The sequence below is a fragment of the Anser cygnoides genome, chromosome 3 (assembly GCF_040182565.1).
Source record: "Anser cygnoides isolate HZ-2024a breed goose chromosome 3, Taihu_goose_T2T_genome, whole genome shotgun sequence".
Classification (NCBI taxonomy): domain Eukaryota; kingdom Metazoa; phylum Chordata; class Aves; order Anseriformes; family Anatidae; genus Anser; species Anser cygnoides.
This window is the reverse complement of record NC_089875.1, coordinates 12,625,400-12,650,512: the sequence shown is the minus strand read 5'-3', so window position 1 is coordinate 12,650,512 and position 25,113 is coordinate 12,625,400. Positions and strand designations below refer to the sequence as shown.

General features: G+C 35.6%; 1 protein-coding gene across 4 annotated transcripts in view; it reads right to left on the bottom strand.

Moving 5' to 3' along the window:
- The window catches only part of WDPCP (WD repeat containing planar cell polarity effector), a 151,937-nt gene that overhangs the window by 82,238 nt on the left and 44,586 nt on the right, over positions 1-25,113 (bottom strand). For all 4 annotated transcript variants that reach the window (XM_048048375.2, XM_048048377.2, XM_048048372.2 and 1 more), the window contains exons 4-11: positions 23,587-23,672; positions 21,800-21,844; positions 20,767-20,817; positions 18,331-18,401; positions 18,016-18,075; positions 8,640-8,754; positions 5,046-5,179; positions 410-601 (exon numbers count right to left, since the gene is read on the bottom strand). In XM_048048375.2, coding sequence (XP_047904332.1) covers positions 410-601; positions 5,046-5,179; positions 8,640-8,754; positions 18,016-18,075; positions 18,331-18,401; positions 20,767-20,817; positions 21,800-21,844; positions 23,587-23,647 — 729 coding nt within the window. In that variant the 5' untranslated portion in view covers positions 23,648-23,672. The remainder of the gene's footprint in view (positions 1-409; positions 602-5,045; positions 5,180-8,639; positions 8,755-18,015; positions 18,076-18,330; positions 18,402-20,766; positions 20,818-21,799; positions 21,845-23,586; positions 23,673-25,113) is intronic.

Sequence of the window (25,113 nt, the reverse complement as noted above, 5' to 3'; positions counted from 1 at the left end):
TGAAGTAGACTAAGAAATACCTATCAGTTAACATTGCAGATAATGCAAAATAATCGCATTGGGGAACAACATGCAACAGATACAGCTTATAAACCACGTTAAAGAGTGTTTAGTGGTAGCAGCTCCAAAGCTATTCCGTTTTAAAGACCTAATTTTCGTGCTTCATTTCTCAGATTGCCAATTTTGATGTGAAAATATTAAACATAGTAAATAATGTGTTTTTTCAATTAAATAATGAACTTCTGTTTTAAGATCAGGATGGCTGATCTTCCTCTCTTAATTTTTCCTCTCTTCCTCTCTTAACATTTTAAACTGTTTCTTTTTGTGTACCAGAAAATGCATTTAATTTGAATAGTTATTTCTTTAGCAAGTCTGTAAAATCATGTAACAAGAGAGTTGAGAACTTTACCTCCAGTTTGCCATGTGTACAGCCTAACAGCAAAAGGTTGGCTCTGTCCCTCTCAGAGGAAATAGGAGACCAAGGCCATGCTCCATCACTAGCTGCTGACCACCAGCAAATGACCATGTCTTGCATACAGTTTATTGCCAGGTGACGTTTCATCCTTCTACCTTCTGGTCCAGGTATATCAATATAAGAAATCTGATGGAATAAAAAAAAAAAAAGCAGGAAATATTTACGGTGATAAAATAGCACAGTAGGAGCAATTAGGAGTGTTTACTTTGGATGTGTGAAAAGAGAATCTATATATACACAGAGGACTGTGTACATATATCTCCATATAGGCTGTCTGTAAATGTGAAAAATATCTCCTCAGACAGAAAGAGACATGCTCACACTTTTATCTATGGGGAGGGGATTGGGAAGGAAAGGAATGTGAGTTAAGAAGGAATTTACTGCAATGACTCCAATCAATACCAAAATGTACAGTCATGGTTGCTTGACAGCATCGACCTACACACAGGATTTAAGCTTAGCCATATTAAATGACAAGTTCTTCGAAGCTGACCAGGGAACTAAGGCTAGTGTTTAAGACATAATCGAATATTAAATATATTCTACAGTGTTCGAGCAAACGTATATCTTTCTTTTTCCTCCCTAAATTAAGGAATCCAGATACAAATATCTGCTTTGCAAGAGAATATATACTTTTCTGCATAATGTGGATGAGCTACAGCATCATGCGTAAAGTTTATGCAGCTCTTGAGAATTGTGCCTCTTTCTCAGGAAGGATTTGTGGAATTTATTATTCAAACTCCGTTATTTTGGAGCATGGTTATTTGAAAACATGAGCAGTGCACCATCTGGGTGACACATGCCAAGGAAATATAGATTGCACCGCATTTCTGCTTAAGGAATTAATGGAAGGTTGATAGCTAGGGGAAAAAAAAACTATCTTGCCATTGCTGGTCAGCAATAATCGAACCACTTTCTGGGGATTAAGCGCATGGCTAAGCCTACTGGACCAGACACTAGCAAAGGGCAGGGGGTCTTCTTATCAGAGAAATGCTTCTGGAGCCAGTCTCACTACATGACAGATTGCTTTCATATTCCTGTCTGCAAGGCAACAAAGGATGGCAGTAATGCGATAATGCCAGAGTGCAATGGGTGTTAAGAACCCGTTGCATTTATGTATTGTATTTAGTAAATAATCAGGCTCATCCAAATTGTGATCTCACCACTCAACCAAGGCCATTAAAATCAAGGTTAATGCTTTAATAATCCTTTTCTGGTTTTTATATGGTCAAAAAGAACCCTTTTCTATTTGCATGGTCATAATATTATTGACCTCTTCAACCCCTGAATACACATCAAAAGGAACTGAAATCAAAGTAATTAACAATGTTGTTCTCTCATGGTAAACATTTAACTCCTTGTACTGTCTCCTTCAGTAAATTGAAATGGATTAAAAAATACAGATGTGAAAAACTTGCAAAAGACCAATATTTTCAGAATATCCTGTTTTACTTGTCAAAATTCTATTTAAAAGTATAAAGCACACATAAAAATGAACAAGTAACTTCTATTTGAATTAAAACTACGTAAAAATAATGAATTTGGTAGCAACATGTTCTTAGGGTGGAAAACCACAAATACTTTCACATATATTAATTAGTGCTGTACTGCAGTGTTAACTGTTGGCAACAATTTCACATCTACTAACAGACAATAATCTTTGCGTATAACTTTACCTCTTGCATTAGACATTACACTTTCAAACATGGACTAATGCCACTGAGAAAAGGCAAATAATAACAGTTGTGTTTTTATTTTGCTGTACTTTAAGACTGCAGTGGTTCACACAATAATTCTTACTTTTTTTCAAAGTGTAAATAAAATTCAAGGTGATATCACTTAGAAAAGAAGAGGATAAAGAAATAAATTCTTCTATTCAGGTATGTATAGTGTATAATATTAACTTTTGGATAAATATCAACCTGTGATGAGAGAAGCATGGTTGACTTTTCTCATTATTAATGGCACTCTGGTAGTCCAGTACCGCCTAGACTTCCCTGCCAATTTTTCCCATCATTTGGCTGGACACTGAACAATGTGAACATGCATCTGTCCACATATCAAAGATATTACTATCTAAATAAGAGAGAAATTTAATTATATTGTTACATATGACTGTAAGCAAGCATTTTCCTCATTTTTAGAAACAGAAATTAAAACTCAAATACTACGTACATTTTTCAAGGCTGAATGTCAGAGGCTGAAATGAAGGCTACACTCAAATTTCCTGAATCTTTGTTCTCTATTTCAATCCCATGGTAGTTCTGTACCAGTGCAAGCCACCTTTTAGTTCAAATTCTCTTGGAAAAAAAATCAAAACTAAGGAACTGTTTTTGTTTTAAGTGTATATTGTTTGCACATTTGCAATTAAGGAATATCTTTTGTTTCTTTTGTTACTACTGGTAGCAACACTACTGTTGACTTTGTCTGTGATTTTTTAGCTTTTGTAAGCTTGACCAAGAACAGCCATGAAGAACTCTAATTCAATGCAGAGAACTGACATAATATTATTGCAGTAGTGAATAATAGTTTCTGCTGGCTCACACTAGTGCTATTCTGAAGATAATAAAAATTATATTTAGCTGCCTAACTAGCAAGCTTCACACAAAAGAATATTCAATTAAAAAATGCAAATGCCTTTTTTTTTTTTTTTGGCTGGTAAAGAAATAATCCATAGAGATTCCCACTGATTTCAAGAGAAAGCAAAGTTAACATTGGAGGTGTTTCTAGAAGCTCAGCTGTCTCAGCAAAGAACTGAACGTAACAACCTTATTAAGGAGTCCAGCAGATATTTCTGGTTTCCTACGGCAGAGACAGTTTTCTATGGATTAGGCTTTCCTTTTTCCCAAGAAAAACTGCCATAACCATTAGATCCAAAATGTGCACAGTAATACCTACAATGAAAATATATTTTCCAAACCTAAATGAAGCAAGAAGCTATGGCCTTACAATTTAATGAAGGCAATCTTCAGCTCACCACAGTTTCTTAGAGTTTAGTGCTATTAAAAAAAAAAAACCAACAACAACAAAAACCACCACCACCCACCAACCTTGCCTCTAAAGCACAACAAACACCATAGGGCAGGCACAAGTGCACATCATTTTAAAGTAAACTACGTATCAGCTCAGTTCCTGGTGAACAGTGAACTGTCTCAAATCCACGTTATAGAGGTTGGATCAATCTCGCAAACACAAGTCATTGCTGAAAAGAGGCCCTGAACTGAAACAGCCTGGAAAATGTATTAGATATTCATCCTAGCAGAAAGCATTTCTACCAAGCAAGTTAAAACGTACTATGGCAAAACTTAAATTAAACACTTCCTTAAAAAGCTTGCCTTGAAGTTGCACATTCCCTTACGTGAGGAAGCAAATTACTAAGGGGTTGTCAAGGGAAAAATATTTGCTAGCACAAGTTTGTTTTCCTTAACATTTATTCAATTTGAAATAAATACAAACTATCTCTTTTGCTCACTACATCTTTCTACCTTTCTTAGGCAAAGGCTTGCCTCTGCTTCTTTCTTGAAGTGATTGGGCTTGGCCCTTTTCCTCCTCTACCTGTTTAAAGATAATTGCCTTTGGCTGATTATTTTGTTATACTGTTGTAGTGCCAAGCACTTCCACCTAAGGTCAGAGTTACACCGTCCTGAAGCCAAAGAGCTTGTGGTGCAAATAGGTTATGTCTACATATACCAACCCACTCAAGATGCAGTATAATTTAGCCTGAGATGAACTCATTTCTACTGACATCCAAGCCAGTCAGTTTAAAACTAGCTCAACGATCTGTAAACTACCTTTTTGCTACTGCTGTGACTGTGCTATAGACATACCCCTACATAAAATGCTGCAAAAAGGGAGTATTTTAATCAATATGATATAAGCCGGGAATTGAGATACAGAAGTACCAAATCACTTGCCTAAGATCACACACATAGTTGCGCAGTGGCGAGAAACTCAGCTTCTATATCTTGAGTCCTAGCTCTGTGACTTAATTGTAAAACCAACTATCCCAACAATACGATTACTGTAACTAGAGGGAAAATTAAGATTTCTGCAAGGAGTTACAAGAGTCTTAGAACTCAGACAGATGACTGAATTATCATAGCTTCACAAGTTCGTGTATATCGGTTGAGCCTTAGTAATTGACCATGCGTGCGTTTTTAGCCCACAGCAAACAAGAGGCAAAACACATTAGCTTAAATCTTTTACACTGAGGTTTACCATTACAGATTTTACTTCATGCTTGTTAGATGCTGAGAATGTGCAAAGTTACTGCTGCTCAACTGACACAAGGTAATCTGTTAAGCAGGGGTAACTTAACTGTGTGTCTGAGCCCTCAACCTAAATACAGTAGAAAATTGGATCCCTCTTGGCACAGTATTTTTAACTCATTAGCTCAGAATGCCATGTCATTTTTCTTGACTTTTCAATAACTGTCATTTTTAGAATTTGAGCTGTTCTGATCAGTTATACAAAGGTTTTTAAATTTATACTTCTATAAAGAATCCGTGAGTGCCAGTGATTTGTAATATAAAGATACCGTAGCCTTTACAGTCACCATTGACAGCTATACCTTAAAATCCAAACAAGAGAGTTTTTCCAGCCTTCTGTTTACATCAGGAGAACCCATCTTCCTTGTAAACTGAATGAAGCAGAGTTGATTATGGTCCTCGAATGACAAGATGATGAAATTGTCTGCAAGAACAGCTGGAAAAAAAATAGTCACCACTGTAATACCTGTTTCTAGTAAGAAAACAAATTTCTGAACTCTCCACTGAGACGTTGCAAAAAGCAATTTTTTCAAGACAGTGTCTTAAATATTACACTGAAGCCTCTGTAATCTCCTAAAAGACATCAATGTGTCATTCTGCCTGGACCTTCTTGGAAGTGAGAAATAAAGCTTAGGGAGTACTCAGATTACATAAACCTGAATAAATTATCTCGTATCAAGTTACGACTACATTCAAATACGTGCCCTTCCACATCCATTTTCATCTTGCTTCAGCCTTTGGGTTTTTTTTCTTACAGTAGCATCCGTCGTATTTTGGAATTCTGGAAGTGCACCTCATACAGCATTGCTGGTATTGAGCATGATAAATGAAAATTAGTACATGAGGTGTATCTGGAATTCTGACATTGTAAGACTCTGGGTGGCTGTTACATACGGAATTATGCGTTAGAGGGGTTATGAACTTGTTGAAAGCTTAACTTGTGGGTACTCAAGCAATACAGAAAACCAAGACGGAACAAACTCCCTTGAAGTCTGGGAAAGTGCAGTAGAATGGTTCAATATAAAACTGATTAACAGACCAAAATAGTTCAATATAAAACTGATTAACTAATTTGACAATGAAAATTAATTAGACAGTGCTATCTAGGATTTTTCCCAAGTGTTTTCTTATCCAGTTATTGAAACAGTGCCTACATTTAAAGAGATGTCTGAGAACAAGATGAGGCATCAGGGTAACCAGTATCAGATCACTGAAGAATTGCTAATGAGAATCAGGTTTAAAGTAAAGCTAGCAAGCTGTTTTCAGAAAGTAAACTCAGAAACCTCTGCTAAAAGAAACATGACAAGAAAATTGGAACTGGATTTAAAAAAATAGAATAATCCTGCAGAACAACCCCTTAAAAACAACAAAAAATTGCATTTGTGACTAATGTCCTAGATTCTTAAATGTATTTTTAATATCCTTAAGTATTTTCTGTCGACAGTTGAGTCTTGCACATAAGCAGTGAAAACTGGCTATTCAGCTTTGCTTTGATTTAGTCTGTTTTACAACTAGTTGCATTTTCCAATAGTCATGTACTGGCACAGCTCTGAAGTATCTGGTATGCAAATGCTAAAGGGCAAAATTTAAAGCCAAATAATTGCCTTTGAAATGTAACATTAACACTAGCTTTTGGAGAAAAAAATAAATAAATGGTGATAAAGTATCTGACGTGGTGAGTTAGAAGCTAAAACAGACTCTAAACATAAATGAAATATATGCCCATCTGAAGAGCAAACCTAGAAACTCTGATGCCAACTAAATCTACTTGAATGTAACTATGGGCAATTATACTACTGTTCGGAGAGATGCCCTGAAGAGAACCCATATGCTGCAGGGTCAGATTACCCTAAAGAGATGGGCAGTGCAAATTATATCCTACATACTCCTGCCACAAGTCCTCAGTGCCACAAATTAATTTACAAAATGAGAAATGCCATTGTCTTTTAAGAAGGCAATTTTTCTATCTTTTCCAATTAAACGTTTTTTAAATTTTACCTATATAATAATAAAAATTAACAGCATTTTGTAAGAGGCATGCGGTTTACAAAAGCAATCTTCATTCTGTATTTTGTGCATGCAATCTGACCTTTATTATTCCAAATGTTAAGAGGGCATGCTACTCTGAGTTATAATTAGAATTACAACATTACAGATGTAATTGTGGCAGATTGTAACCTTTAACCACACTTTCGTATTTGTTTTTTAAAAAACCAAACTATTATGTTCATAAAGACCTCTTGTATTAAATATCAAGTTCTTTTTGGCCAACATTAACATCACAACCCAGATTCCAACCTAGATTTGGAAGGACGTGCAATTTTGTTGGATTACAGTTAATTTATTCTAGGACAGTACTGTCTTGGTTCTCAGTATGCTTAGTTCAATATATATATATATATATATATATTTAACACTACTGTGTGGGTAGCAAAACTATCTTCTTTTGCTGTCCATAAAAATATGTATTACAGTGACAAGTATTTGGTGGTTTTGCTTTTACTGAACAGAAGCTGTCCTGTTTCACCTTCAGACATGCACATTAACAAACATAGAGGCAAAAGAAATTCTTGAATAAGTGAATACAAGGATAAATGATTACATAACCTCATTTATAGCAGTTTGAATATATAACTGAAGGAAAACATATTTGTTGCTCTACTATTGCTTTAGTTGTAAATTTTATTAGATAAAAATATTTTTAAAGTTGTATTTATGTAACATACTAAGGGAATATAATGCAACGTATGTATAATTTATTTATTTTTTATGAAAAAAATAAAAGTGTATGCTAAATAAGTTCTACAAACAATTTCAGTTTGGGCATAACCCTAGCTTCCATGCTTTCCTACTTCTTGTCACCTCTAGTTACAAAAACCTCCCCCTGGAAACAAAGGGAAAAAATCTGAGTTGGAATTTGTAGTCTTAGCAGTAACTTTGGCAAAGGGTGAAAAAAAGGAGTCAAGATGCTAGATGTGTTCACTCTGTAATTAGTTGATACAACAAATGAAGTTAGTTAAATTTTTTGATACTAAAGATTCTACTGACATAGTTTTATTAATTTTATTTTGCAGGACTAAACTTAAGATGATAAGAAAAGATGAAAGGGACACGGCACTGCAGCTTTCTGAAATAACCAAGCCAATATTCAATAGATACATGGGTATGGACAAAAATAAATCATTAAAGATCAAAGCTAAACCTAGCATATAATCATATCGAAAGGATGTAATTTGGGTCTACTTTTTAAGAATTTGGAAGACAGTGCACATGTAGTGTGGCTCACACTGAATTTTCTTATTCTTGATCATGCAGATGCCAAGATGGTGACAGCTGGTTAGGCTCAGTGGAACTAAGTAGGGACAAGCTGAAGAAGCTATTGCCATTCTATAAAACTATTGAAGACAGGTATATTTACTTAAGTTTTCCCCTACATTAAACAAGATCTTTGTAGTTAGTCACTAGTTAATCATGCTTGTGAGATGCTGGAAATCTAGAAACTAAATCGGAGCACCTCCACATACCTAGCGTTCTAATAAGAAAATATTTTAATAATAACTATCCCATGTAATTAATCAGTTGGCTAACGTTTGTTTCTGTCCCATTTTCCCAGTTATGAAATAAACACAAGTTCAAATGGCATGTTCCCAGTGATTGAAACGCATAAGAAACTAAATTTTAGAAACCTATTCAATATTTGACAAGCCTGAAAACTTTGATGTTAAATATTATTCTTAAAGTGTTCTTAGTCCTAAGGGTTGTAACTATGGCATTACATGCAATTACTTGTTGTGTTTGCAAGTCCCCAGTGGCAATAATTAGTCTACCTGTTGACATACTGTTTCTCTACTCCATTGTTAATGTAAGGCAATTGATTTGCACGTGGGTGTAATTACCATCACTGATGGTGTCGGAGATGAGCTTCCCCACCAGGGTCCTGTCAATCACCACTTTCTCCAGCTGTGGCCCAGAAAGGCTTAGGGACACCAATATTCCTGAATGAAAGAGGAGCTAAATCCAAAAAGCGAGAAAACAAGACATCAGGAATCATTAATAATATGAAACGTTCCAAGGTACATATTAGTGGCTGTCTGTTACTTACTAATTTAATTTTCAAAATTACGAAAAAGACTTTTATCTTAGATGTGAAGATGTCTTATAATGACTTAGAAAGCTTTTCCAATGAAAAAGAGAGGTGTAATATGACACAGAATTATGTGGCTACAAGAATTACAAATGATGAACAAGTGAAGATGATGCATGCTAAGTCCCCAAATGTTGAATAAAATGTACTGATTTTTTTTTAATTAAAATTCTGTCCGGAGTGATTAAGGGAATGATGCTGATCACCCTTAATTGTCAAAAAATAATTTATATTACATTTCCTGCTATTACTTCTTCTGCATCATTAAAAAACTCAGCCAAGGCAGCCTTCTGTTATTTAAATGCTTCTGTATGTGGACGCTGAGTCAAGAATTTCCGATATGTCTAGTAATGTTTGTTACACTGCAGGTTTTGGCTATTGAATGTGAGAGACTTTAAAAGGACGTGAATTTGAAAGTCATCTACAGACCTTCAGAGTGTCATTTTTTTCTGATGTGTTTATACTGTGTCTGTCATCACTTTATTTTTCTTTAAAAAAATATAATTGGATAGCCCAGATAAAAAAGCATATAAAGTTGTGCTTCATGTAATTTTCTATTATTTTCAGAGATTAAAGAGAGCACTTATTTGCTAGCCCAGTTATTTCTGATCATTCATATATTGTTTAATTTAAATAATGGTGCCTCACCACGATGATAACTCTGAGCTCCTAACAAATTCAGATACTCCTTGACATATCATCATAGATGTTCCTCTTAGAAAGAAGAAATATAAACTATTGGACAGAATAGTCAGGTGCTTATTTCAGAGTTAACCAAGTATTTTTGCCAAATTAATCTCAATTAAATGATACATACAATCTCAAAGACTAAGTTACAATACTTACCAGCTATTCCTAATGCCATATCTTGTATGAGAGAGATACCACTTGGTGGGAAGAGTCATGAAAACCATTGTTTTTTGCATAATTAAGTCATTAAATTTAGTAACTTTCTGAACGCAACTACTACTACAAAACAATTCAGAAAACAAACAACCAAAACACTTCTATTTCCCCATTCCCTTTTGAGTTGACCTCACTTTGCCAAGTTACTCCAGTAGCAGTATACAAAAACCTTTACTAAAAAAAAACTATTATCTTAAAAAATAAACAAACAAACAAAAACCCTGACCATATAATTTTTTAAATCATTTCCAAAGTTGGATTCTACAAAAACCTGCATGTAAAAACAATGAAAAATTCACTAGTGTGACTTTGATCTACATCAGCAAAACTGAAAACACTTGCGTATTTTAATTTGTCTTCCAGTTCCACCTCTGATCCTGCAAGCTGCTTGACTAAATGACCTCAGCATGGAAGTTAAAGATGTTTCAGACCAGAACAAATTCCTTCTACATGGTAGGAATCCTGAAGGACTCATCCTGGCAGCTAGGTTTGTTTCCCTCTAATAGGTAAAAAATAACAACAACAATAATAAAAATCATCACTTCATCAGAGGCTATGCTAGCCTTATACTTGAACAATCTTTTTTGCCCAAGGAATGCTCAGTGGGAGGACCACAGAAGAAACATAGCAAGGACTCACCAAAGGCCAGAAATCTGAGCCTCCATCTCTCACCTAAAAACAGATTTTAAACAAAATCTCTGTACTATGAAAAACCTTGCTGCCAGACAAGTAGTTACTCTTGCAGTTGAATTTGGCATAAAAATCCCTGTCTACTTTATGCTACAGCTGTGAGACAAACAGGGTTGCAATATGCTTTTTAGCACAGCACAACAGTGTATAAACACCGGGAAAGCTTCCTTGCAGGGAGATCTACTAGACTGTAAAATAGATCTCCAGAGAAAGTGGCAGGAACTCAGTTTTGGTAGTCTTTTAAAACGAATTGCACAAGCACAAGAAGATGTAATTTAGGGAGCAATCCTGAGCTGGCAGTAAGATTAATTAGGTAAGACCCCACACCTCTTCTCTCTTTTTCATACACATCACAGGCATAATATAATTTCTCTGATTCTTCTTTATTTTTGTGGATATATTATTCACTTTCTCTTTGTTTTACATGCTTCTTTTTCAAAGTCAAGAGGACAAAACCATTGTATGACAGTGCTAAAGTAATGCTAGTGCTGGGAACCAAAATGTAGTGATCTAATTGAGCTGCTTCTTGTTCAATGTTCTGCTCCCAATAATTTACCTATGAAAATTGTCAGTTATGCATATTTTGCTGTATTACTACAGTTCTGCACTCTCTGTACCAAAGAACAGGACAAATATGTTTATTTAAATTACCTTCTTGCCCTGACTACTATTTTTAACCAATATTTTTCCATTCTATATTCCTATCAACTCACAGTAGTTTGCAAATAAATTCTACTGATATCTGAAATAGAAACCAAAACCAGCCGTGGCATGAAATTAATTAGTAAAGAACAACTGATCTTTTCGCATCCCAATAAAATCTAATTATGCATTAGTTTGTAAAATATATAAATTCAGTGTTTCAGTACTCCCTGTCTTTACAGATGTCCTCTAAGGCTTTGTCCTAGTAAAAATGTTAGACACAGTTACACTCATGCAGCTCTTATTACAATCTTTCAAAACTTCAATTTATCCTCATGTTGAAGTTAGATTAGATAAAATCACAATTTATTTCCAACTTGATAATGGAAGTCCAGCAAGGCTTGACTATGGTTAGCTATAATTGTCCAAAGAGCCTAGCTGAAAAAGTGAGGGTCGAAACACAGAAGTTGACGAGCTACTGTGCAATAACATATTTATCAAGGAAATTTACATAAATACTCCAGGAAAAGGAGTTCTAAATTTCTCAATGAATATCAGCCAGCCAGAGAAGGAAAACACCATCCTAAATCTTTCAGTGTTAGGCACCAACAAGAGAGCTGGTGCAGTCACTAAAATAAACCTTCCACCTCGCCTCTTCCACACCACCTTTCCTTGGGAGCTATGCCCTTCCTGCAGAAAGCATCACTCTAATGGTAGGGTTGGTCTCATGCTTCTTTTCCTTGCAGAGAGTGAGAAAAGTATCCTGGAGTTAACCTGGGAAAATAACCTAAGAGAATCAGAAGTCTGTCTGTAGTCTCTTGGATTACCTGACAGAGTAGGGATATACACTGCCCCTCTCCAGGTAAAGCCTGGAAAAAAAAAGTGTTTTGATTCGTAGATGGCCAATATATTATTGAATGACTGCATTATGGGATGAGGCCATACGCTTATAATTCTGCTGACATTTAATACGTCCATCCTATATGCTGCGTAGAGACATGCTTGCAAACCCTTGGCTTGATAGCAACAAATAAATACAAGGTTAGGTTTCTTTAAGTCTTAATGTGTTTCAGAGTGTAAATTTGCTTTCTGCCTATCTGTTCATTTCCTTCTAATGACATAAAGCGCACCTGTTACATAAACAGAAAATTACTGTATTAATGAATGTCCTTCGTTTTACATGTATGAAACTAGTCATTGAACCAATGTTATGTATTTTCAATATTGCAAGATGATCAGCTGGAATTCAGGACTGAGTCTATTCCAAGTGTAGACGGTGGCATGAGAGAAGGCGGTAAGTTCAGAATTTATGTATATCTTAAGAAAATGGTTAGGTGCAGCACAACCTTCCCTTCAACTTTTCTCAGATGAAACTGGAACAATTTCAACTGGATTTTACAATAAATAAATGTGACATTACCAAGGAACACCAAAGTTTTTTTTACAAGATAAACAGTACTGGGAAATGGAATTAAAAGGAAAAACAAATATTTAGTACAAAAGGCCTGAGATTAAAATGATACTATGCAGATAATAAATATATATTTTAAAAATACTTCTTAAAGTTTACCATGAGATACAAGCAGATATTTAAACAAAGCACAAACACATTATCTTTTATCAATAATATTTTGTAAAACAAAATATTTATCTGTTCACACTGAAACTTCACTATTTCAAATGCTTACACACTGTGTAGTCTATGCAAAGACTGCTAGATGATAATAAGATTTAGGTGCTGTTGTACATATGCTTGCACAGTTAAGCTCATATTTTAGTGGATGGGAGCAGTCCAATGATAAGCATGAATGAATATAGAGGAAATGTTAAAGATTGCAAACTTGGCTTGAACACAGATACACAGTGATCCAACTCCAAAAAGTACTGCTTAGGGGAATTGCCCATCATTACTAAGGAATAAAAGCAAATGTCAGAGGCGTTATTTACAGAAGGCACAAAGTCATTCCATCTGTGAGATATCAAATTAGGAAAAGAAACCCACAGTAATGAAATACATCAACATTTTTCAGACTGAAGTACCATGATGTGAAAAATGGAAACCAGAAAAGACACCTCTACAGCTTTAAGAGTCTCAAGGTGTTCCTAAACAAAAAATGAGTGCTTGACTTCATACCTATTGGAAGAATAGTCTTTATGCTTGAACATGGTATGAGTAAAATGTTTGGTATGAGTAAAATCACACACGGGAAAGGAAGGGTCACTGAGTTTCTGTGAGCTGAATGTGAAGATTTTGGTAGAGGGCATTATGTACTTTGTGTGCCAAAATGTACATGCTCCAAACTTATGGACAACAGTAGAACTTAACCATGTACTTAAGCAGATTTCTTTATCCTCGGAAGCATTAGCCTTTGACTCCTCATTCATGCAGCTTAGCTGCTTATCAGCCCTTCTACCAAAAAGATACCTCCAGAGCAAAGCCAGGATTTGCCTCTATCTGATTAAAACTGGAAGAGAAGGAAAATATGCCTGTAAAAAATATTGCTGCAAACTGTTTTCCCTTACAGATCCCAACTGACAAAGGAATATGCAAAAGGAGAAGAGAATTGCAAAGCATTTCTTGTTCAAGCAGGTTCCCAGGGTTTTTCCCCACCTCTTCATTCCAGATTGCTTTCTTAGCCACCCTACCGTAATTACTCTGTTGCACGCCTTATTACAAATGAAGTTACTGTTGTTACACGTTACTGTTTCACAATAATCAATGCATTTGTACTTCTAGCTCCAAATCCCTCAAACCACACAACCCATTAATGGTTGTGATCAAAAGCAACCAAAAGAATTTAATATGAGGGCAGCGTTCCTCTTAGTAACCAGTGATGGATACTGGCTTCTCATGTATTCTAGCTCAAATGTCTTCATTTTGATATCAGATGTGCTCCTGTATGTCACCACATATCTTGCTAAATCAGTTTGCTTATGGGCACAGTAGCCGATATAACAAGCCATGTCAGCACATATTGCTGTGTATCTCGATTCAGGATCCAGTTCTAAGCATGTCAATGATGGTAACATAAAAACTGTTCACATACATATGTAAATTGCAACACAAATCAAGTTAAATCAAAGTAATTAAGCACAGAATATATAAATCTTTTACACTGGCAGGTAACAGATATGATTCAAATCCAGTGCTTGGCATTTATAAAACAAAATAATTCAGTGTTGGCATGTGCTCAATTCTACACTGTAATGCAAATGTAAAAATAATAAAAAAAAAAGTTGGAAATCAAATGTTTCAGCTACATCTCATTAATGTTACTAACCTATAGTGTAAAACCAAACCTGGACCAATGGCATCGTTTCATAGGATTGATTTCATGATTTTGTGGCAAAACTTAAAAGCATTCCAAAGAATTAGAGAAGGAGACCAGAGGAAGGGAAGAAGCCAGAGCTTCTTCATAGTAAACTAAAATATTGATAAAGGTAATTCCTTAGATTATTGCTTCCAGACAGAGAAAACCAATTTAATTATAAACAATTCAGTGGCCTTTTATTGTAAAGACTTCTTGTCTTTTTTCCTTCATACTTCTTTCATGGTCTGTGCATTTTCTTTTGACGCCAGCTAACAGAAGATTACAGGATTATTTCAGCAGCTCATCACAGGTCATCAAAGTTGGGGTTCAGAAGTACCATATAGAAATAGTGTGCATTCAGGTCCTTCTGGAACTAGGAACATGGTTAGAGAAAAGAGCTCAGTCCTTTAGGGCTCAACTAAGCTCTTTTAAACAGGAGAGCAAATTCCTTGACAAAAATCTCTGTACAGTCTAGGTTATGTTTATATGAATTGGCATATCTTCTATTTCAGAAGCTCTAAGCAGTACTAGAACTTAGGACCTCAAAAATAAAGGTCAATAGATTTTTTTCGGCAATGCACAAGGAAGTAAATATGAAACTTCTAATGCACTGTGTAAAAAAAAAAAAGTAATAGGAGAAATTTTGATGCATAAAGTGACACATTAAGAAAGGTAGAAAGCTGGGCCAGCATTACAGTAGATCTCGCCAAACTCATGTCATCTACAAGAACCAATTCTGAGAAACACATGCATACAATGGACAAGATAACCTGCATGCAAACTAACTAGATCTGTCAGTGAGGTATATGCATGAAGGCTAATTGGTCATTTGCACACAAACAGTTAACATGACAGCACACATATTTTTAGCAGATGCACATTTAAATTTATAGCCCCTAATTTTTACCTGCGGGCTATTTAGAAGCTGGGAGATTTGGAAGAGGCACTGAGGGATTAGGAATAGTGATTTTTAGGTTTCAGAAAGCACACTAACAGCAGTCCTATGCTTGTTCCTCACACAATCTGAGGGAAATCTGTTACTCTTTTAGATAATAGTAATGTTATCATTGTATCTCCTGTCAGATATTTTTTTTCTATTCATTCTGTCTTGCTAAAGATACAACTGACATTGAGTTTTCACATAGCACATTGTTTTTACAAAAGAAAGGGAACTCCTCCTGGTTCAGCTAACGCCATGGCAGATTCAGATACATTGAACATTTATTAAAAAGTAACATGGTTGTTGAGTTAAATATATACATTTCTATAACTGAATTTATTTGGCATCGCACTGCTATTACAAAATGAAGAGCTAAAAACTGAAGACACTATAATACAACCATATACTCAGATTTGGCCCAAATTGGTGAAAATTATGACAGTCAGGATAATTCAGCCCATGCTTTCCACTGTGCTTGAAAGTTAATGCAAACATGGCCTCTCATTTTCCCACCGACTGCTGCTCTGGTATCTATCCAGAGTAGCATGTGAATGCAGTTGTGCTGTGGCATAGATCACACCATTATGGGCTAAACACCTGCTGAAACAGATAATTAGCTTCCCATTTTAAATTAAAAAGTGGACAACCTCTTTCTCAGAAGTTCAGAACATTTGTATCAAAAAGGGAGTCCAGATACTCCTGCAAAATACTCAGAGACACAAGCAGCAGAAAAATAATTTGTTTAACATAAAAATTGATACAAGGCAGGTTTTCTAATCTAGACTCTTGCAAACTATTCATTTTTCTGTTTTATTTTCATTTCTTGGACAGCTTATATTTTGAGGAAGACAAAGTGGAATAACAATTATTTTGGCAGAACATTATAAACCCACTGGTAATTTCAGGTATCAGCCATTATTATATAAAAATAATTTGTTTCGTGATTCAGAAACCAAAAGCAGAATTTAAGGAGAGATGACTGATTTTTTAACTATAACTTCAACTCTGGCTTCCTTCTATATAAGCCATCTAAAAAACACTAAAAATATATTTAATTTATCAAGTTATCCCTTTATATGATTCAATCCAATACAAAGGCAGACATAACCAAATATGCTAAGACAAAAACAGTCATCTCTTTTCTTTCCCATCTTGTACAAGAAATGAATTAATTCGTATTGTCCCATTTCTGTTTATGTAAGCCTGAAACTACTGAGAGGACGCTAAGTGAAACCAAGAAGTGTTTAAAACACAATTGATTGTCAAATAGAAGTGTTATAAAAGCAGGACAATCAAAGTTTGGCAAGAAGTCCACTGTTCCAAAGCATGAATTGGTAAGGAATCCATGTGTACGCAGATACAGATGGGAGGGGAAGAAAAATGATAGAGGGAGAAGAGACTGGGAAAGCAAATGAAGAGAACAAACTGGGAAGCAAATGAACACTCTCATGGCTAACTGACTCAGTATTTCTTAACCAAATTCCTTTCCTAATCAGAACAATAACAACAGAAAAAATGAGTCCTCTAAATTAGCGTACAATTAATATTTAAATCAGTTCTAGAAGATTAACATTCACAGAGTAATACTATGTAATCTGTACATGAATGATATACACTTGTTAGTGATAAGATCTGATAGGCAAAAACAATCTGATAGGCTTAGACAATATCTTTATTATTGATACAAAAAGACTTTATAGTGTTTGGTGTATCAGGTGTTTAGAAAAAACTTGCTATTCCTAAAGACATTTCTGAAATTTCAGCTGTATATTGTTCAAATACTTAATATTCATCCAGCTGACACCCATTTGGTACTACCTCGATTAGAAGAAAAAAAGTTATGAAACTGAAAAAGCATAGAAGTTAGAACATAATTTCTTCTTAGAAACAATATTAATAACACTTATAAGTATTTCCTATGCCAAGCCAGCTTTAAATATGATACACATTCCTCATGAACAATGAAGACTGTAGAAACTTATAAAATACATTACACATTTTTCAGAACAAGCTCTTGATTAAGGAGCTGGAGCACATGCTTCATGCTCAGATCTCCCACCTTCCTTACTGTTCTGTGTTAATGATGATGTGAAAAGCTGTTTTTTGTATACAATATATGGAACTTATATGGACAGAGAACATAGCTACATGTGTGCTGAATGTCACAATATCTTTTGTTCCGTGACTCGATTTATGATTTAGCTAGCTTAGGTTTATAGTCTCCTTCACATATTATATAAGCATAAAGTAAAAAGATTTGTGACAGAGATGTCAATAATTAAGATATAAAAATGTAATATAACATATATTCCAGACGTGTCTATATACTGCAACCACTCCCTGAGCCTGCTTTCAGGATGCTTTCAGGATGTTTCCCCCCAAAATAATTCTCTCAGAGAATCAGGCCCCTTTTATATAATTTTTCTTGTGGATAAAAAACAGACTTCTGTCTCATAGTATCTACTGCAGATTAGTAATTTAAATAAATACAATCTAAGTAATAAGAGCCCCGTACATTAAAAAAAAAAACAACAATGATCTTCAGTATTAGTTAACATTTTAACACTATCGCATCAATCACTGAATGGCTGTTCGGCTCCACTGACTGAACATTGCAAGAGCTTGTCAAAACATTTTACCTGACAGATACGTTTGTTCTTCCATTTGCTCAGCACACATTGACTGTTTTGAATTAAGTCCTAAAGGACAACAGAAAACAGAACAGAAAGTAGAGTTGGCAGTACACATTGTCACTATCAGTTAACATACTTCTGATTTTCAAGTTTATAGATGAAGCATGCCACACAAAGATGCAGCTGTTTTGGAACAACCCACCAGACAAAAGCACATTTATCAACACAGGGAGAGTTGAATCTTTATGAGAATTAAAGTTGTTGAAAGAGGTTTTAAAACTGGATTATTTGTTGCTGTTCTTGAAACTTCCCGAAACGTACCTCTACCTCCTTGAGAGTATCTCGCAGTTTTTCTGGCCGTTTGTTTTTAAGTATCCAAGGATAATCTCGAGCTGGCAAATAAAAGTGTCAAAAATGTCAAAAATGTCAAAAAAAAAAAGTATGTATAAGTGAGTACATATGTGTGTGTATATATGTGTGTGTGTGCAAACATACATTAAATATAACAAAAAAAAGTTCTTCAACTTGAGCTTCTTTTGCATTGGAAACACAAACCTAAGATTTCTAGGAGTTACCTTAAACATAAAACATACCTGTAATTGGAAGGAAATGGCTATGTTTTCTATTGTCAAATGATATTCTTTTGAAAAACTCTGTTGTAGGAATCATTTGCATGAAATATCCACACTGACCATGACTTCACCATGGCAATTGTGCACAAAGCTCTCAGGATGGAATATCCTACCCAGCTGCTAAGCATTTGCAATGAGAAAGCATCTCATATTCAGTATGTTAACTCAGATTCAAGTTATCAAATCCTAAACAGATACTAATCTTTTGAACTAACATTTCATTGCCCAGTTTCAAAAAGCAGGCACTAACGTGTCCGCAAAATATATATGCATGAATATATGCATATATAGAGGTATTAACAACAGGCAATTGTAAATACCATAACTTATATTATAGAATACACTTGATTTATAGGATTTGTTCTTTGAAACCAGGAGGCAAAGCTTCTTCTGGAGTTGCTTAGTAATTGGCTTGTTTCATTGCTGAGAATGAGGCTCTCTAATAGCTTGTGAAATTTCATCATTTAAAAGTGAGCAGGTTTCTGTTCGTAAGTATACAATAAAAAACTATGAGAAACTAGAACACATGGTCTTTTAAAATCTAGTCTATTTAAAGGAAACCTGATGAAAAGTTTTGAGCTCTGAGCTGTCAGTTTGTATGCCAACTTCCAGACTGAATGACTTAACAGTTGTGTTTAAACCCCCCTGCAAAAAGGAGCTTACAATAGAAGTGCTATAGAGTGAAAAAAAAATGAAGGATTTCATATATCAACAAAGGAGCACACCGACATACAACTTCTCTTTGTGTTTTATTGGACCAAAGCCAGTGTTGGTGGAACTGTTATGATAATATTAATTAGGCATGTAAGATCACATTTTCAATGGATGCCTTCATAAATACTGGAATATTTATCCACATGTGCAAAATGGGAAATTGCCCGTACAGATACCAAACTATATATACCAATCAGCAGCTGTGAATAAAGTTACGCAGTATTCCTCTTTAAGAAACGTACTATATGGTGTTTTCTGCCTAGGCCACCCCAATATTTATAGCCACAAGGTGCAGCAGCTTATGCTTCTGCTGCATGCCACACACATAAAAGATAGCAGTCAGGGCTTCTGTATAACTGTTTATCTGGGCCTGCTTCTCTTTTGATACAGGCAGCACCTCTACCATAATGCTGCATGGAGCACAAGGGATGTAAATCCATCGTGCTCCTCCCTACTTAAAACCCTTTCTCACCTCCCTACCTCTGCAAAGCTGTATTGATTCTGACAACACAACCCTCTGCAGCGGGTGTAGATTTACCCCGTGGCTGTGTGCACCTCTACACCCATCCCCAGCAGGGCTCCATCCTGCTCCACACACACCTTACGGTGCTGCAAATAACATGTCCTTCTGGATCATGTTCTGCCTTCAAACACATGCACAACCCCACACAAATTTTCATTATGGTAACATGAAATGTTAAGGCAATTCTCACAGCATATGTATTACTTTGTGAAGTCTTCTAAAAATCAGTTTTATTTTTCAGAGTGGTCATGTAATAATGTTTGAACGCAAACACATACACTGAGCAATAATAAATATGCAGGAGCTGTAAAACTTGAGCTAAGAAAAGTTGCACTAATATAAAAATTTTTAACTGTCACAGTACTACTCTGTGATAGTATAGGCTGAAATTGCTTTTAACCAGATAATGCAGGAACAGTGTACAATGTTTGAAAGCTAAGAATGTTCTAAGAAGGCAGCTGATTATTAACCTGTAATTTGATTTTGGATGAAAGTATTTTAGTTATAAATTTCAGTTTTGAGGCAGTTAGTATTTCAATGCAGGAGCTGAGTGGGAAATGTTTATTGCTCATCTGCTGGGTAAATGTCCTAAGGAAAACTCTGGATTATGCTTATTTTTGTGACTCCTCTTGGCAATGGATTTGAGAAGCAATATTCAGTACTGTTTAATGACACAGCTGCGAATATACCAGGAAGGACGAAGTACAACTTCACAACTGTTTTGTGCTTTGTAGTTCTGTGACAGCCTGTCTTTTTGTAAAGGGCATGTGCAGAAAGTTACTCTGAAAGCAGTCTGAGATTATTTTAATGTTTTTCCAGGGGCATCACCAATTCAAAACAATAATAATTCCATCTTACTATAACAAGAAACTGAGAAAATGTCCTTACATTCTGCTAGCTTTTGCTTGTCTTCTAAGTAACCATGCTTCATCTGCGATGCTAGGGGAAAGAACAGATGAAAAGGTGAATGATAATCCTTACAACTGCTGTCAGCAAATATTAATATTAGAGAGAAAAGTCATACATTTTGATAAAACACAGAAATTTACAAAAAAATTAGGACAGCCCTGATGTTTTCACCTCGTAAGTCAGATATCTTAAATTTGCAGTGAAAGAAAGGCTTATGCAGCTCAACAGGTGGGCCAGTATTCCTGAGCCTCCAATCTCATCAGATAGTGAAGTGAGCTGCAACTGAACCCAGAAGAGAAGCTGAGTCAGTCTGTCAGCAGAGCCCCGGTGACAGCACACGAACCGCCAAGCCAAGCCCACGGGATGCCCACACAAGCCTCCGCTCCAACCTGGCCGCAAACGGGAAGCAACTCTAGCCGAGCAGACCTTTTGGCCCATCATGAAACTTCCAGGATTAACAGGATTAATCAGATAAAGAAAATTGATCATTCACTCTGAAATGGCTATTTCAGATAGCAGTTGGGGCTGGAGGAGGCTGGGCACGCACTCGCGCGTCCACGATGCCCTCTGCTGGGATGCCAGCAAACCCTGCAACAGCCAGCATCTGCCTGAGCGGCAGTCCCTTGTAGTGGTTTAGTACTCCGCAGCAGGCAAAAGGAACAGAGAATCAGAATATAAAATAAAAATAGAAAATCTCAATGAGGTTCTAACGACACAAAGCTCATTTTATAATTGTGTTTGTACTGAGGAGGTATTAAGTTACATGCAGTAACTTTTTATGTAACTATTTCCCCAAATCTTTCTTTTTTCCCTGTGGAATAGAGAGGTTTTAAATACTCTGATGTAGCTTGGGAAAGAGAATCTCTTTCTGTGCTTCCTTACTCTATAGAAATAGAGGCATACATTAGCAAGAAATTCAAGTTGCATATTTTCAGAGCAAACAGTCTGTATCAAAGTAGGCTGAACATTTGGAAGTTTTGTTTAGTTTTGGTTATAGTTATACATATTTTACCTGGTTGTTTCTTGTCATAGTACTGGTGAATCCCAATATCTTCATCTATACAATTGAATAGAAATGTAGTTAATTATGGATGTTACACTGGAAACAAAACCACATCTTAGCAAGCAAAGTCCAGCATTACGATTTTTGCTAGCTGGAGCAGAGTCTTAGGTGTTAAAATGCAAGCCAGAGTAAAAAAATACTGTACGTAGTCTGAATACCTGTAGGACTTTCAAGAACCAACTAGCAAGGGCTGAAGGAGTATGTGACAGGTCCTCCTATTTATTTGTTGCTGCCATTTTCTTCATGTAGGCTTTGATTCTTTTCCAGCTGCCAACATGCAAAAATGTTTTGACCACCTTCCTAATGATCATATTTTTTATTCTTTCACAAGAAAAAAGGTACAGAACACAACAAAGGCTGTACCTGAGAATAATTTAAAATGTCTTCTGAGCCAAGCTGAAGACAACAGTTACTTTTTAACATTCATGAGCTCTGTCAAGCTGCCCTTCCAAAAGATCCCATATTCTTAATCTATACGAATCTATATGAATCCCAAGTGTATACCACACACACAGAGCTCTGTCGTCCTGGTCCCATGGCAAAGAAATTTGGATGCTTGGGCTACAGTGGGACTGTGAGCCAGTTTCTGACATGGCTGTCTGGTAAATACTTACGTGGACCATGGCGAGCTCCACCAAGTAGGTCTGTCTGATTTAAGGTTGCACTGTTTCAAAATAATCAGTTTGACACTGCATGTGTCTCATTCTAAATTCAGACAAAGATATTACAGGGAAAAAATCATTTGGAGAAATGTAGGAAGGCAATGCAGTGGCAGGTAGCTTTTAAAATAAGATAGCAGTCCTCTCTTCTGCCTCAGGATTTTATAATGAGGCGTGTGGACCATGCATAAATGGTCACAGAGGAAGCAAGAAGGCGAAAGGTGGAAAATAGGCACAGTACACCTTCAATTACAACAAACCACAGCTATGTGTTTACTTAAATCATCACACTTTCCCATGAAATACAGCTTTTTAAAATATTATTGCTGTTTTTAATATTATTGTTGTTACTGAAGAGAACAGTTCTCACACACAGATAGGTTGCTATGGCATACTGAGTCAATATTTGAATAATAATAATAATAATAAACTAGCATTGTTTTTCAACAAAAGTACAGTACACTGCAATTGACATGAAGCATCATAAACAATATTTTTATATGATCCATTTAGAAACCAGTGGTTTGAGTTTTTGTGTTTGATCAGTGTTTTTTGTTTGTTTATTTTTTCCTATTTTACTTTAGTAATAGCAAGGGAAGATGAATGAATGGCTGGTAATTAGTCATTTGTCTCCTGGAATGATCAATTAATAAGATAAATATGTCCCTGCACGTACAAAATTTCAAGTAATTATGCAAAATACCCAGAACATGCAACATTTTTAAAATTTTCATACTAAGTACAAATCATAATGCCTCTACAAATCAAGAAGACTATTGATCTTCATTCACCCAAACTAGTCATTACACTGAAGCTTACAGTCAAGTGAAGCATAGCTTCCTAAAAGGGAAAATGCATCCAATTAAATATAATCTTAACACTTCTGAGTTGAAAGGACACTTCAGTTCTATGATGAGATAAGCAAAGAGGCTGACCAAGTTCAAACATCATCATGCTGTCCAGTTTTCTCTCTCATAAGTACAAAAACCACTTAATTTGGTTATGCGGAATTTTATATCAATTTAATATTCATCAACAGGTTTTGCTGTTTTCTTTTATTAACAGGTAACAGCTCACCTCTAATATGTAAGGTAGTCTTCAAAGACCACAGGTGCATCTCAGTCAGGAAGAAAGTCATCTGATGGCAGATGGGAGCCTTAGCACTATCAAAAGAAGGAAAGAAACTGCATGAACAAATTAATTACCCTCTATCACCAGTGAAACTGCAAGTATTTTGGAAACTAAGCCTGGAAGAACCTACCACTGGTGCTATTTTGTTGTAGTTAAGTTGTAGTTTTCAACCGCAACAAAATGAATGATGCATGGGAAATAATAGAATAAGAAAAGGATATATCTCCATATATCCATTGTATATAGAAAGAAATCAACACTTGCTTGAATTTAGAGCTGCTCTTACCACAGTGAACAACTTCGTGAGTGATGCTTCTCATATACATATTATAAGCTATTTTCACTGTAGTTATTACCTTGACACATGCAAAAAGTTTAGCCCCTACTTAAAGATCTGGCTTAGACATGAAAATCTGAATTTCAGGACTAATTTTTTTAAACTCTGTACATTGGAAAATGTCAATATAGTCACGAAACAGTCTTGAACATGATATTTGCAGACATTAGTTATAATGCTACATAGAAAAAAAGATGCCTTTCTAAATAAAAACACAGCATATTACATCAATTAAAACTGACAAAACGGCAGATGTGAAGCAAAATATATGAATTGAAATATTATGTATATAGACTACAATTATAAAATGTTTGCTCTGCTTTTTTGAACAATCCATCTGAACATTCCCATTAGAGGATGTGTTTTATTTCAAAGGAACATTTCAAATCTTCTGAGACACATTAACCAAGAGACTTGCTGGTGTAGTTTCCTGTAGGGCTATAGTTATAAGTGGGCCACTAGACCATTTACTTCCGTTCCTTTTGCTAAGCCCAAGAAAGCTGGACTCTGAAGGGGACTTTACACAGATACAACACACTTCAGAGCCACTATTGGTATGGTACTGCACTCGAACTTTATTTTTGTAAGTGGACTTTTCATTCCCTTTCCATTAGTGCAACCTAGATAATGTCCAGTTGTTGAGGGGATGCACCAATTAGAATACGACTGCAGAATTCCCATCGCATAAAGACTATCAGATGTTTATGTCAAGAGTGCTATGATGAGAAATATGTGCAAGAATCTCAGGTAGCATCAAGGAAACCATCATAGTCCCAGCAAATCTATGAGACCTTGAGGTATTATCACTGAAGCTAATATGTATGTTTTGATGCACCGCCTAATCCACTGAAATAGCACCAAGTGGAAATAGCATTTCCTTTACACTGATCCCCAAACGTACAGAAAGTCTTGCTGACTTACTAAATCCCATAGTCCTCTAAAAAAAAAAAAAAAAAGGAAAAAAGCTCACAATGCACATCTAGTAAATGGAATATACTCTCACCTTGGGTGAGAATGAAGTTTGGAAAAAAAATGCAGAGATTAGTAGTATGGTGGTCTGTTGAACATGGGAACCACTTTTGGTATAAATATGGATGAGGGCAGACCCTCATTTTCCATGTGGACTACCATAAAAG